This window comes from Rhipicephalus microplus, chromosome X, assembly GCF_043290135.1.
Source record: "Rhipicephalus microplus isolate Deutch F79 chromosome X, USDA_Rmic, whole genome shotgun sequence".
Taxonomy (NCBI): domain Eukaryota; kingdom Metazoa; phylum Arthropoda; class Arachnida; order Ixodida; family Ixodidae; genus Rhipicephalus; species Rhipicephalus microplus.
In genome coordinates, this window is record NC_134710.1 from 168199425 (window position 1) to 168214606 (window position 15182).

The window sequence follows — 15182 nt, forward strand, 5'->3', positions numbered from 1 at the left end:
AAAATAATCATAAACTATACAGTGATACACTTTAGGAACCACTTACGGCTGCTGCTTGAGGGTGAAATTCTCCAGTGCTGACAGCTTCGAATACCCCTGATATCAACATGAAATAGGGAAAGGAAGAAAGGCCGCCCTGCATTACTTATTGCTAAATTTTGCACTCAAGAGGAGAATAACACTACCAATTCTAATGACACAGAAAAAACGTAAAAACACAAATACGTCCACAGAAATCAGCACGTGAATTCTGAAGTATACCAAGTAAAATAATATACACCCCACAATGTAACAGCGACAGTGGAACTCCTAGCCAAGTACCAAACCTCAAACAGTACAAACAAGCTACCAAAAGCAGGCAGAAAAGCAATTCAGATTTTAAACGCCACGAAGTTCATTGTGAGAAAATGAGAAAAACCTGGTGTACTGTCCCGACAATCATTGTCCCCAATGACACAACTATCAAAAATCAAATCCTAACAGTGAGGGTGACTTTGCATGGAGAGACAGCCAAGAATAACCAAAGCCTGCCTGTATTAGGGCTGGACTCAACAATGCAGAATTCAGATAATGGCTAGAAAAAAAAAAGATGAGAGAAACCATCTTTATAATTATAATTCTTAGAAACAAATACACTTTTATGTTAAACATCTTATGCTACTACCTTTTCCGATTTAAAAGTGTTAACGCTACCTAAAGGTGCGAGGCCAAGTGAAGGAAACATCTTTTTAAAAAGCAATAATCACTAAAAATTATTAGCCTGCAACATAAAACACATATTTTAGACAGATGTGAGTCTTATTAGGTAAGTCATATTTTATATTATTTCATAGTTAAAATTTTCATTAAAAATATGCCTTGTGCAGGCACTCCTAACTCGTGTTCTACTCATTAAAAAATTTCCTTTTTTTTTGCAGGCACATATAAAAAGCTTTGGCCAATTCCATTAACCAAAACAAATGAGATCTGATGAATAGTAAAAACATAGTAATTGAATAGCCAAAAAGTATGCACTAACACTAGAGGCACCTTCTCATAACAAGCAGCCATATTAAATCTTGTGGCACGATTTTGCTCATTCAGGTTTATTGCATGCCTACAAATGTGATAAGAAACTGTGCCAAGTTTTAATGCAAAATGTTAATTAGCAAAATAACGACAACTGTTCGCATAAGAAAAAATGTCAGAAACATATGTGTTGAGAAAATCAACAAAACAGATTTGAAACGGGCGTAGTGCTTACACAAGAGACTTGGGAGGGCTAAAATTCTCAATATTAGAAGCCAGTTCCATCGTGGGTCTTACTATTGTGTGCCTCTTCTCTGGCGGCAACTCCAAATTTTTTTTTTTTTTCAAACTTGTTTTGCAGCAACAGTGACATGACTAGGTGCTTTCACGCTACGGTGCTGATCATGCACTCGATTGATGATTGATATATGGGGTTTAACGTCCCAAAACCACCACATGATTATGAGAGACGCCGTAGTGTAGGGCTCCGGGAATTTCGACCACCTGGGGTTCTTCAACATGCACCCAAATCTGAGCAGACGGGCCTACAACATTTCCGCCTCCATCGGAAATTCAGCGGCCGCAGCCGGGATTCGATCCCGCGACCTGCGGGTCAGCAGCCGAGTACTTTAGCCACTAGACTAAGCTTGTGCGAATATTCGAATGCTTCAAATATTCAAACGAATAGGTGAGTATTCAAATTCACTTCGATTCCAACTTAAATTATCGAATATTTTCGAAGTATTCGCAATAAACAAATAAATGTACGTTAGTCCGCCTAAAGGTGGTTTTACTGCAACGTTGTGGTGCAAAACCGTGAAAGCACCTACTCAGGAGAAATTTGCTTTTCCGCGAAGCCCCCCTTCAGATTAGAAAGGGCCCTGCAACACTTACTGAGCATGATCAGAAAACGCTGCCGATCGGTAGTCGAGGCTACCGAAAACACGCGAGGCAAGTATTATAGCGCAGCACGCGCCCTGAAATTCACAATCAATTTTCAAAGCTAAACATTGCTCTCTTCCCGCGGCAAATGACACTACAAGCTCAAAAATCACTTGTCACAGCCAAGAAAGAAAATACGGCCCTGGTCACAGTCATTGGCTGATTTGAGCATGGCGCGCTCGTCGTTACCGGACCGCCGCTTGTTCACAAGTACGTGCACAATCGCACTGAAAGCCCGCATATTCGAAGAAAAAACAGAAAGAAAAAATGCTCAAGGTCACTAGGTGCTCGTGATGTTTTTTTCTTTCCCCGTGCCATCCTTCCCTTCTTAGCTTCCAGCTCTTTTGATGGGTCGAGAATGGAGAATGCAATTGCAGCATGCGACAAAATTTTGGAACTCCGCTCGTACTGGACTGATTCTAGAAACTTTGCGGCGGTAAATTTGTGAGGCGACAAGCATGTTTACTGGCTCCATGGATACTTGAAAAAGTGTTGCAGGGCCCCTTTTTACTCTCAAATCAACCCTTCATTTTATTAGGCTTGATATGATGGTTTATATGATTTAAGTATAATAAATTTTAAAACGTTATGTATCTTACAGGTTATCACTCGGATCCCACCGAAACTACTAATCAAGGTTGTTTCGACTTCCTTTCAACGAAAAAAAAAAAAAAGGCATTTGCACAGAGCCCCTATTTCAATTCAAAAGAAATATTGTGCAGATTAGTTAGGTTATGATAAATATTCCCTTTTTTATATGTTATACATACTATTCGAATTCTATTCGAAATTATTCGACCAAAATCACTATTCGCTTCGACCCTGAAATTCACTATTCGCACAAGCCTACACTGGACCACCGCGGCCGGGCCTGATCAAGCACTCCTAACTTGGGTTCTACTCATTAAAAAATTTCCTTTTTTTTGCAAGCACATATAAAAATCTTTGGCCAGTACAATGAACCAAAACAAATGAGATCTGATGAATAGTAAAAACATAGTAATTGAATAACCAAAAAGTATGCACTAACACTAGAGGCACCTTCTTATAATAGGCAGCCATATTAAATCTTGTGGCACGATTTTGCTCATTGAGGTTCATTGCATGCCCACAAAGGTGATACGAAACTGTGCCAAGTTTTAATGCAAAATGTTAAATTAGCAAAAGAGCTACAACTGTTCGCATAAGAAAAAATGTCATAAACATACGTGTTGAGAAAATCAACAAAACAGATTTGAAACCGACGTAGTGCTTATACAAGATACTTGGGAGGGCTAGAATTCTCAATATTAGTAGCCAGTTCCATCGTGGGCCTTACTGTAGTGTGCTTCTTCTCTGGTGGCAACTCCAATTTTTTTTTTTTTTTCGAACTTGTTTTGCAGCAACAGTGACATGACTAGGTGCTTTCACGCTTCGGTGCTGATCGTTTGTAAGGCACGCTTTTCCAGTGTAGAGGCAGGCTCGATCTCAATTTGTTTAAAAATATCAAATGTGCTTTTGTTGCCATTATTGAAATCATGCACATTATTAAAGTAAATATGATAGTATACAGGCTCACATAAGTGCCCTTGAGCGTGAAAAACACATCCATTACCTGATGAAAAGATTATGACTTTTATGACTAAAGATGATGTGTGGACAGTGCTTTTAGAGCATTATTACAAGTTTGCTCTTTATACGAGTGCTAAATAATCAACAAAATACTACATATTGTAACGTGGAAAATAACAGTAGTCAGGCTACAGCCTCAGCGCAGCTGACCGACAACGTCCACTCCTTCACTTTCAGTCTGAGGCACCTTTTTTGGGTATGTCCCACTATGCCCTGTTTCAGTCAGCTTAAATCACGTAACAATATCAAGCTCATCCTATGATTGACGCGAAATTGGCATTTTCAGTTTCAGTTTCGTAGGTGATAGGTGGTCGAACATTTTTGCTTGTATCTTTGGAAAGAAACTGCATAGATAGAAGGTCTATGCAGTAAAATTATGGGTAATAAATTGGTCATTTTGCATAACCAAAATTAGAAAATGACATTTTGAGAAAAAATCCACTTTTTCCTCTTGGCCTCATACCTTAATGACGTCACAATACTGTGAGTAGGACTGGCAAAGCTATGATGAATGAATAAAAGAAGCCAGTGAAAAAAAAAGAAAGCCTGCCAACGCACTCACACTCCGATGACACCTTTTAGCAGATGAAAAATATTGAGTATGAAATCTACCCAATAAATAGCTTCTTCACGGTGCACAATTCATACGAATCTGCCAATTCAGTGTTCAAGCTAACCTATTCAAGCTACCTTTTGTTTCGGCCTAGCATTAACAAAAAGTCTCCAACTACTCAAACGCTATTCTAAAAAAATATTTGGTATCTTCAAAACATACTTCGTTATATAAGCCAATTTGCTATGAAAGTCATACAGCACAACGCAAATTACAGAGGCATAATGCAAGGTTTCTTTTGTTATACAGGCCATATCATTGTAGAGGCATCTATAGTAGTGGTGGACGCCAATAAAATAAAAACTTTTACTACGTAACTCTATGTGGTTCTATAATTGTACTATGTACATAGGTCCACGTAGATGTCCTAATTATTTTTATGGCAAAAGACTACAACAGCTATGTGGCATGCCACAGGCTGGCATGGTTGCATTGAGGCAATACTGCTACTGTGAGAGACTAAGGGATGACAAGTAGTTGTACAATAAATGTTCTATGCAGGTCAAATTTAACAGACATTAGGCAATATACTAGTAGTAACTAGCCAGGGTGTAACAAAAAAGAAATCGGACAACGCACAGGCCATATCGTGTCATTGGGTGTTCCAAGCAAATCGATGATTAGTTCCATTTGGTGAATCTCTGAACGCCCTGGCAGCAGGGGCTTATGTAACAGCAGCTCCCCTAGGACACAGCCAGCAGCCCTGCAAGCATCCAAACATTCAATTGAGATATGCACTGCTTGCTTTACTCCATTAATGATACCGTTTGTTTTTTAAAAGGGTGCTGACACGAAATTTTTTTTTTATTCGATGAAATACAAAGCCCATATGAGCATAGAAAATGTACCCGTATGCATCAGCATGCCCTGAAAAATTAACTATAATAGGTTCTATAAGCTAGTTTCAGTTCCAACTGTACAGTGACATCACGATACAGTATAAGTTTCTCATCACTTGCTCACAGGTGATTCGCAATTTCGCCGCGTTGTTCTGTGGCTCTGCTGGTGATGCCCAAGTGCCAATTTTGCATATTTTGGTATATTTTGCCCACTTTGCATATTTTGCCACAGATAAGACTTTTGGCTGCCTAAGACACTTAGAATTAAACATGTATAAATACTAGGTTTGTGCAAATATTCGAACGCTTCGATTAGATTTTACATTTCTGAAAATTTTAAAGTATTCGAAATGAAAAAATAAATGCATACAAGTCTGCATGTAGCCCTCATAAAGGTGGTTTCACTGCAGTCGAGTGGTTCTAAGCCATGAAAACATCCAGGGGAAATCTGTACTGCCGAGAAGCCCCACTTTAATGTTAAATTAACATACTAGCCGTGTCGTGTGGCCTTATCATGACCGTGACCATGTAACTTGTCGCGTGGACTTGTCGTTGTGTGTGAGAGTGGGTGCCGAGAGTTGTCGGAGTCTAGTAATTCAATTTGTGGTGAGTGATGCGAACACGACATATCTTTTGTATGAAGTTTTTTGCCTTTCCTCACTTTCTAGAACTAGAAATAATTCACTCATTACCTTTTCATCCACTATTTTACGTTATTAGGCTAACCGTAGATGTAATTACTAATACGTACAGCTGACTCCAGTCTGAGGGACACTGTCTACTTATACATACTTACCAGAGTTTTTAATTTGTATCCCAAAACGTCAGCAAAATAGGACACAGCCTTAAAGGCAGCGCCCGTCTATTCTTTAGCAGTTAAAAACTTTTTGCGTTTAATTTTCATGCACTCCAACCACCCACAATGTATATGCTCAACATAAGAAACACACGGAATTAGCTGATTAGTCGCAAAACAGGTGCGCGCAACTTGTCAGTTGACAAGAAACTTCAACGTAGGAGTGCAACCACTCATCAGCAAAACTCCGACATTGTGGACACTCTGAAGCCAACAATGTCAATATCGAGCGAGACGGGAAGAAGTTAGATCAAACGTGTGGAAAGAAGGGTCATCCAAGGCACTAATCCGGCCTAAGCTTGCAAGGTAAAAAGTTCGAAACCGTGCAGGGTGTTTGTTTTTTTTGAAAACAGATTTTCAAACAGTTAACAAAAGAAGGCGAGGCGAGCTACGAGTCAGGTGAAGTTGGGAGTTGATAGACGGTCAGGTGGTATTGATAAGAAAGTGCAACAGAACCCCCTACTTAGAGATAGCACAGGAGCCTAGCATGCCATGATGAAATTCGGCTCGAATAGAGATGTTGGACCATTCGCAATCATATATTTACTTAAAATGCGTGAGGAAGGAATCGTTAAAATAAGGAAAAAAAAAAGGTCGGGGGTGCGGCCTCACTGGCGACCAGCTGCCGGTAATGCACTCCCTCACCAGAGCAGAATTGGCCACCCTGGTGTAATACCTACCCACAACCTCCCATGAACAGAGCAATTAACACTTGGCCCTAGGTCCCCAGCGGCTGCGAAGCAACTGTCCAAGGCGGCGGTCAGACCTGTGGCGCAGAAGAGGGTGCTAAGAATCCCTTGAACAGGCCACCATTGGAATCTGAACTTGGCTACCTTCAATGCTAGAACGTTATCTAATGAGGCTAGTCGAGCTGTGCTATCCGAGGAATTAGAGGGTGTTCAATGGGAAGTAATAGGGCTCAGCGAAATTAGGAGGACACGTGAGGCTTATACAGTGCTGAAAAATGGACACATCTTATGCTACCGTGAATTAGTTGACAGAAAAAAATAGGGGCGGGGTTTCTCATACACAAGAATATTGCTGGCAACATATTGATTGATTTGTGGGGTTTAACGTTCCAAAACTACCATATGATTATGAGAGACGCTGTAGTGGAGGGCGCCAGAAATTTTGACCACCTGGGGTTCTCTAACGTGCACCCAAATCTGAGCACACGGGCCAAGAACATTTCCGCCTCCATCGGAAATGCAGCCGCCGCAGCCGGGATTCAATCCCGGGACATGCGGGTTAGCAGCCGAGTATCTTAGCCACTAGACCACCGCGGCGGGGCTCGCTGGCAACATAGAGAAATACTATAGCATCAGTGACAGGGTGGCAAGTATCAAAATCAAGTTTAACAAAAGGTACAAGATGAAGGTGGTACAAGCCTATGTGCCTACATCGAGCTATGATGATCATTGGGTTGAACGCTTGATTGATTGATTTGTGGGGTTTAACGTTTCAAAATCACCATATGATTATAAGAGACGCTGTAGTGGAGGGCTCTGGAAATTTCGACCAGCTGGGGTTCTTTAACGTGCACCCAAATCTGAGTACACGGGCCTACATTTCCGCCTCCATCGGAAATGCAGCCGCCACAACCGGGATTTGATCCCGCGACCTGCGGGTCAGCAGCCGAGTACCTTAGCCACTAGACCACCGTGGCGGGGCAGGGGGTTGAACGCTTCTATGAAGACGCAGAGTCACCCATTAATAAAGACACAGTATACTATTCTGATAGGCGACATTAATGCCAAAATAGGCAAGAAGCAGGCTGGAGACCGTGCAGTGAGAGAATATAGCACCAGCTTTAGAAATGCCAAAGGGGAGTTATTGTAGAGTTCGCAGAACGTAATAATTTCCGGATCTTGAATAATTTCTTCCGAAAACAGGCTAACCATTAGTGGAGGTGGCGAAGTTCTAATGGCGAAACTAAAAATGAAATATACTTCATTCTGTGTGCATACCCAGGCATTGTACAGAATGTAGAAGTAGTTGGCAAGATCAGATTCAGTGACCATGAAATTGAGCTCGTATAGACCTAGATTTAAAAAAGCAAAGACAAATACTGATACGCAAGAAGCCAATTAATCAACTGACAGAGGGAAAATACAGGAATTCAGAGTGTCGCTTCACAATCTATTCGAGGCTCTAAACAAGATAATCAACTTTAGCATTGGTACAGTGAACTATAAGCTTACTGTAAGTATAATCAAAGAGTGTGCAATTGAGGTTGTGAGGTTGGAGGCACAGTCACTAGACAGGAAGCTGACAAACTATCTCTAGAGACGAAAAATCTTATTAAGAGACGACAAACTATGAAAGCCGCAAATGCCATCGACAAAATAGAGCTAGTGAAGCTGTCGAAGTTAATCAATAGGCGTGAGGTAGCCAACATCAGAAGGTACAGCATGGAAAGAATTGAGCAGGCTGTAAAAAGTGGCAGAAGCCTAAAAGCTGCAAAGGCAGACTTGTGCATAGGCAAAAATCAGATGTGTCTATTGAGGAACAATGAAGGCAATGTCATAACCAATATAGACAGGATAGTCGAGATGGCAGAGGAGTTCTACCGAGAGTTGTACAGAAGTCAAAAGAAGGGTGATATTGTGAGAAACAATAATGGATCAGAGGAATTCGACATCCTACCAGTAACGACAGGGGAAGTAAGGAAAGTCCTAGAAGGAATGCAAAGCCACTGGTGAGGATAAGGTAACAACGGACCTCCTGAAAGGTGGCAGAAAAATTGTGTTAGAAAAATTGGCTACCTTGTATACGAAGTGTATCTTGACGGGAAGGGTACCAGAATCTAGGAAGAACACCAACATCAAACTAATCCATAAGAAAGGATACCAGAATCTTGAAAGAACGGCAACATCAAATTAATCCACAAAAAAGGAGCTTACCGTCCGTTCTCTTCAAACGATTTACAAAAATAATAGCTAATATCATTAAGGTGATATTAGAGTTCAATGAACCAAAGGACCAAGCAAAATTTCGTACCAGCTACTCCACAATAGACAAATGCGCTGAATACAACTAACCCCTATACATAGCTTTCATAGATTACGAGAAGGGGTTTGACTCTGTCGAGACATCAGCAGTAATGCAGGCACTACGGAATCAGGCCATCGAAGAACTTTACATAAAAATACTGGAAGAAATCTACGGAGCATCCACAGCCACCACAGTTCTCCATAAAGAAAGCGACAGAATCTCAATAAAGAAGGGTGTAAGGCAGGGAGATACGATCTCTCCCATACTATTCGCCGCATGTTTACAGTAGGTATTCAGGACCCTAGATTGGCAAGAGTTAGGGATAAGAGTTAATGGAGAGTACCTTAGTAACCTGCGATTCGCTGATGACATTGCCTTGATGAGTACCTCAGGGGACGAATCACAGCTCATGATTACTGAACTGAACACGTAAAACAGCAAGATAGGTCTGAAAATTAATATGCACAAACTGAAGCAATGTGCAACAGTCACGGCAGAAAACAGCACTTTGTGACAGGTGGAGAGACGCCGGATGTTCTTAAGAAATATGTCTACTTAGGACAGGTAGTAACCGTGTAGCCGATTCATGAGAGTGAAATAACTAGGAGAATAAGGATGGGGTGGATCACATTCAGCAAGCATTCTCAAATCATGAATGGTAATCTGCCACTAACCCTCCAGAGGAAGGTATATAACAACTGCATCTTGCCAGTACTTAGCTATGGAGCAGAAATCTGGAGGCTTACAAAGCGGGTTCAGATTAAATTGAGGACGATGCAGCGAGCGATGGAAAGGAAAATCATAGGTGTAACCTTAGGAGACAAGAAGAGAGCACAGTAGGTCAGGGAACAAACCAGGGTTAAGGATATCATATTTGAAATCAAGAAAAAGAAATGGACATGGGCCAGACATGCAGCATGTAGGCAGGATAACCGCTGGTCATTAAGGGTAACTGACTGGATTCCCAGAGAAGGCAAATGCATGAAGGGGAGACAGAAAGTTAGGTGGGCCTATGAGATTAAAAAGTTTGCGGGTATAGCGTGGCAACGGAAAGCACAAGACTGGGTTGATTGGCGGATCATGGGAGAGGCCTTTGTCCCACAGTGAGCGTAGTCAGGCTGATGATGATGGTACTTGAGGTTATCATAACTGGCCATACGAGTGCGTGAAGTCCCCCAAATTGATAATGTAGCCTGGTGTCATGCTAGTGTCAATGTCAGTAGGTGCACTATAAATATTGACTTTAATGCTAAAATCAAATATCCGATCAGCATTTCCAGAGCTTCATAATTCCTTACAGCAGTCTCTTTACACAGGGCATTTGTACAGTGGAAAGTCTGCTTTAAAATTATGTGTCAGTACCCCTTTAGCATCGCACCTTACCATATGTCAATGGCTGTTGTCTGGGTCTTGGCTTGAAGCAGCAGTTCTGGTGCACGATACCTGAGAAAATAGGAGGCCCAATTACAACACACAAACAGGGCAACAAAGCGATGGCAAAAAACTGACAGTATAGGTTACATAGAGGCAATCGGAATAAATAGTCAATACACAAATATACCTTCATCAGCTGAAAAAGCCTGCAAGAGTTATATATATTCTTTTATTTGCCTCCTGTAAAGTGACAATACTCCCTCAAATGTTAGCTACAATTTGAAAAGAGATTAATATCACAACTGGTGTACCACTACTGCTTTAACTGTTGCAGGCCCTTAGCATAATGAAGGGCAACTACTACTAAAGAAATGCAGGTTTTTCTACCCTTCTTTTTTAACCATTGCAAGAAGGCTTCATTCTTAATATAAAGAGGCAGGAAAATGAGGAAAAAAAGAGATCACATAACAGGAGTAGGGCTTATCAAGTTTGCACCTTAACATGTAAGGTGGTGCATTTCTAAGCTTGAAGACATGGACTTGATTCACTGCCCTGATGGCTGCATTTTGATAGGCCTAAATGCAAAGAACATTTGTATACTTTGATTTAGGTGAACACTAAAGAGACACAGGTGGTGGAAATTAGTCCATAAGTTCACTATGGCGTGCCTCAAAATCATATCATGATTTTGGCAAGTAAAACCTCAGCAATTATTATTATATTACTTCTACATCCTACAACATTATTGCAAAAATTGTACAAGACACAACAAAATGACAGCATAAATATTACTTTGGAGTGAGTGTTAAAATCTAGCCACAGTGAAGACAATGACAGTAGGAAAGATGTTGCTAGGATACAAGACAAAATGTACTCATCGCTCAACTTATAAAAGAACTCACCAAAGTGTAACTACACGTGGTGTCATAGGCTTCACAGGGAGGCCATACTTTCTGGCAAGCCCAAAATCGGCTAAAAAAATATTTAAAAGCAGCATAAACATTTTGCAGGACTAACAAACAGTGGCAAATAAACAATTACATAATTACTCCTAATAGCACAAAGCAAGGTTATATTTTTGTAGCCATTAAGTAACCCAAAATATAAGCACCACAAAATGGACAAAGGACTCTCAGAGAACCCCATGGAATGTATTAATACTAACCTAACGCAGTGTAAATTGATGGAATTCTGGAATCAACACCACGCACACGTGCCATGGGTATACAAAGAGTAAAGGTGGTGGGGGAGGAGAAAAACTAAAAAAAAATCGAATTGGAGTGCATGATAAAAACTATTCCAATTTTTATTTTTTTAATAATGAAAAACCACTCCTGACTAATATTGTTATTTTCTTTTCCTTTATATTATTATTATTATTATTATTATTATTATTATTATTATTTCATAGTATACTTCTAGACATCTATTAGAAACTGTATTCTAACTTCTACAAACATGCCAATGAAATCAGGGCACAAAACTAGAGGCAGAACAATGAACCGGAAATGAGCTCACTGATTAAGTAATAACACAAGATGCCACTAATCTTCCCTGACACTGACTCAATCAGAAATTTGGTCCATGCAAAACATTTCCAAAAATAGTGGGATCTTCAAAACCACAGTACATAGTAAAATCAGGAAAGCTGGGGTCATTCCACAAAATTTTTACCTTTATATTTGAACATACATGAGAGAACTTGCATGTGAAATTGTATAGAGCAGAGAAAGCAAAGGACTTCCATATCTACTGATTCCTGACAAAATGAGCCATGTCGCTACAAGGCCAGTCAACACATTTCAAGTGTCCATCTTGGCCCCTCATCATTCCTGTATACAAAGATGGCTCTGAGCAAGTGTGAAGATCAGAAAATGCCGATATTTTATTTTGGAATTAAAGTCAATTTTCACATCACGCGTGCGCTGGCATCACCACTAGCAAGATGCCAGACTGCAGTGCCGATTCTGGTAACTTCAGGCACCAGTATGGCTAGTTGTTATGATGTCAGACACCAATACATACTACAGGCCACTTCAGCATCACCAATGCAACCAGAGCAGTGAAGCAGCCATCAAAATGTCACAATATCGTGCTTGAGCATGTGACAAGAAGCTCATATGTAGTCATGGCACCAAAGCACAGAAGGAACTGAAACTAGCTTTTAAAAACATGCAATCAATTTTTTTAAGGGCTCACTCGCACTTACCAGTACTTTTTTCTAAGCTCTTTAGGGCTTGGCCTTTCATTCAATGCAAGAAAATGACAACCGGAAGTTTTTGTTTCTATACCGTTTTAGAGGCCCTGCAACACTTCTCCAAATATCCATAAAATGAAATTACTAAAGAAGCTCATTGCCTCACGAATTCACCGGCACAAAAATTTTCAGTATCTGTCCAGTACGAGTAGAATTACAAAGATTTGCTGCACACTGCAATTGCATTCTCTCTTCTCTTGTCCTGACGAAAGTGCTGAAAGCTAAGTATGGAGGGATGGCACGGCGGAAGAAAATACGTCATGTGCACCTCATGACCTCCAGCCCCCTTTCTCTCTCTTTTCTTTTTTTTTTTCGAATGCACAGCTTTTCAGTGCGATCGTACATGAATGCGTGGACAAGCCGCAGCATCCCACAGCAGCCTCAGTAACAGCCAAGCACGCCAGGCTCAAATATGCTAATGGCTGATACTTGACCCGTGACCACATGGTGTAAACAACAGGTGGAGGAATCCAGACCCTCCTTGTGTTCAGGCGGGGGGGGGGGGGGGGGGGGGGACACACACACTCCTTGCAAGTGTCCTTCCTTGAGATATAGCTTTAGAAAGTCATCTATTTGAATTACTTGACAGTTAACTATAGCACACTTAGCTTTTCCAACAGGCTGACTATTTTTAAGCGCGTAGCTGCGCTCAATCTCCTTCAGCTATGTGAGACTATGAATATCGCATAAAGCCGCTCAACCAGCACAAAGAAGATCGAATAGAACAATGCAATTACTCGAGCTCGGACCCCATGCTCATTTTTAAAATTTAGATTTCAAAGCAGGATTTAATTCTCATGTACAGTAGACTCCCATTAAATGGAACTTGAAGGGACCATGAAAATTTCTTTCATCTCACAGGAGTTCCTTTTACTGAGAGGATAAGGCTACAAAGTATCAGTAGGAAACAAATCGTGCTGCATGCAGTTGTTCTGTTTAAGCATCAGTTCTCTTTAACAGATTTACGTTTACTGAAGTCTAATGTACTAAAAATACAACCCGCATTAAAAAAAAATAAGGCTGTTATGGCCTGGTTTGATCCCCCTTCTAATTTTTCTGTATTATGCCACTGACCGTGCCGCAGTGATTTTTGAGCCTGTAGCGTCATTTTTCGTGAAGAGAAAGCGATTTTTAGCTGACTGAGAATTTACTGTAAATTACAGGCCGCATGCTGTGGTATAATATTTGGCTCGTGTAATCTCGGGAGCCTCGATTATCGATCAACAGCGTTTTCTGACGATTTTCAAAAAGTGTTGCAGAGCTCCTAAGGGTTAAAAATAGTCATTAACTGCATAGTTGATACATATGATGGTTGCACATGCTCATCCATGATATCATACTAAATGAAATATGCTTGCTTTATTACTAGCGTCAAAATACTACACAAAAACAAGCAAAAGTAACCATTATTAATAATAAAGAAACAAAAACAAAAGCTAGCACTGCTGTAAAAACACATAAATGAAAATAAACTTGAAAAAAAGAATAACAGGTGTGATCTTTCGTAAAGTAACATTCAAATAATAAATAATGACCAGCTATCACAAAACAATATTGCATCACACACACTTACACATTCTCACATAAATGCCGAAAAACGAACAAAATTCTTGAGAGATAAAAACCATGACTGCTAAACCTTAATTAAGAAATTTGCTTAAAGCTCAATGACCAATATTATTTTAAGTTGTGCATTCAAATCAGTAGACTACAAAAGAGAACTACACTAAAAAGAATTCCAGTAACAAAAATTAATAAAAAAAGGCAGGGGGGCATGACCAACTGACCAATTTTTAGGCAGCCTTTGTCAGTCAGCAGGAGGTTTGAGACTTTTAAATCCCTGAAATAGGTAAAGTCAAAAATAAGCAAAAGGGATATCATGCTTTTATGAAAAGCAGTGATTTCCAGTGGAGATCTAAAAACAGTCAGTTTTTTCTTTCTGATAAAGAAACTACCAAACGTGATGTCACAGACAAACATACCCACAAATATCGCCATTTTTGTGCTTACAAGACACAGGATGTCAACTTTGTTGAGCAAGATTTATGTCTCAGTATGGAATTTGACAAAAGGTCTAATATCGACATGGAGCACCAATGGATGCAAAAGCAACCAATTATGACAGGCATTACTGCCCCCCACAGCATTACACCATACTTCAATGTTTATGAAGCAGGTAAATATAAATTAACAATAAATAGCGAAACACTGTCAAGCATTAGACAAAATGAGAAAGAGAGAGAAATGATCTCACACTGTATACTTTAGCCTTAAAAAATTCCAAACATGTCAGCATAGATGAAACTATACGTGCTTGCGACATGACAATGCATATTTATTTAAAAGAGACAGGATATTGTAAATCAGTTCTATGGTATTCCGCAATGTGTCAGATTTTGACTGAACTAATATTATTACCACAAGCCCACAACGTACATGAACAACGAGGATGGCAGAATAAAATATCAGAAGGGTTATAAAAAAATTGTTCACTGATTCTACACTGGGTATTTTCTGACCTTGAAAGATACACAGATGCAGCGCGAGGTTCATAGAAGCTCACACCAGTTGGTTAATTCATGCGCTTGACTGTCACTGCCATCTCAAACACTCCTATTCAACACTGAGAAAGCCACGCATGCGAGCACCACTGAAAGCACTGTTACATCATACTCCCAGCATGCCAAC

General features: G+C 40.2%; 1 protein-coding gene across 3 annotated transcripts in view; it reads right to left on the reverse strand.

Moving 5' to 3' along the window:
- The window catches only part of Cdc2rk (cyclin-dependent kinase 10), a 61018-nt gene that overhangs the window by 34347 nt on the left and 11489 nt on the right, over positions 1-15182 (reverse strand). For all 3 annotated transcript variants that reach the window (XR_012887088.1, XM_075878167.1, XM_075878168.1), the window contains exons 7-11: positions 14282-14334; positions 11140-11209; positions 10247-10306; positions 4754-4877; positions 47-96 (exon numbers count right to left, since the gene is read on the reverse strand). Coding sequence is in view for 2 of the 3 variants with exons in the window: in XM_075878167.1 (XP_075734282.1) it covers positions 47-96; positions 4754-4877; positions 10247-10306; positions 11140-11209; positions 14282-14334 (357 nt within the window). In the remaining variant the exon portion in view is untranslated. The remainder of the gene's footprint in view (positions 1-46; positions 97-4753; positions 4878-10246; positions 10307-11139; positions 11210-14281; positions 14335-15182) is intronic.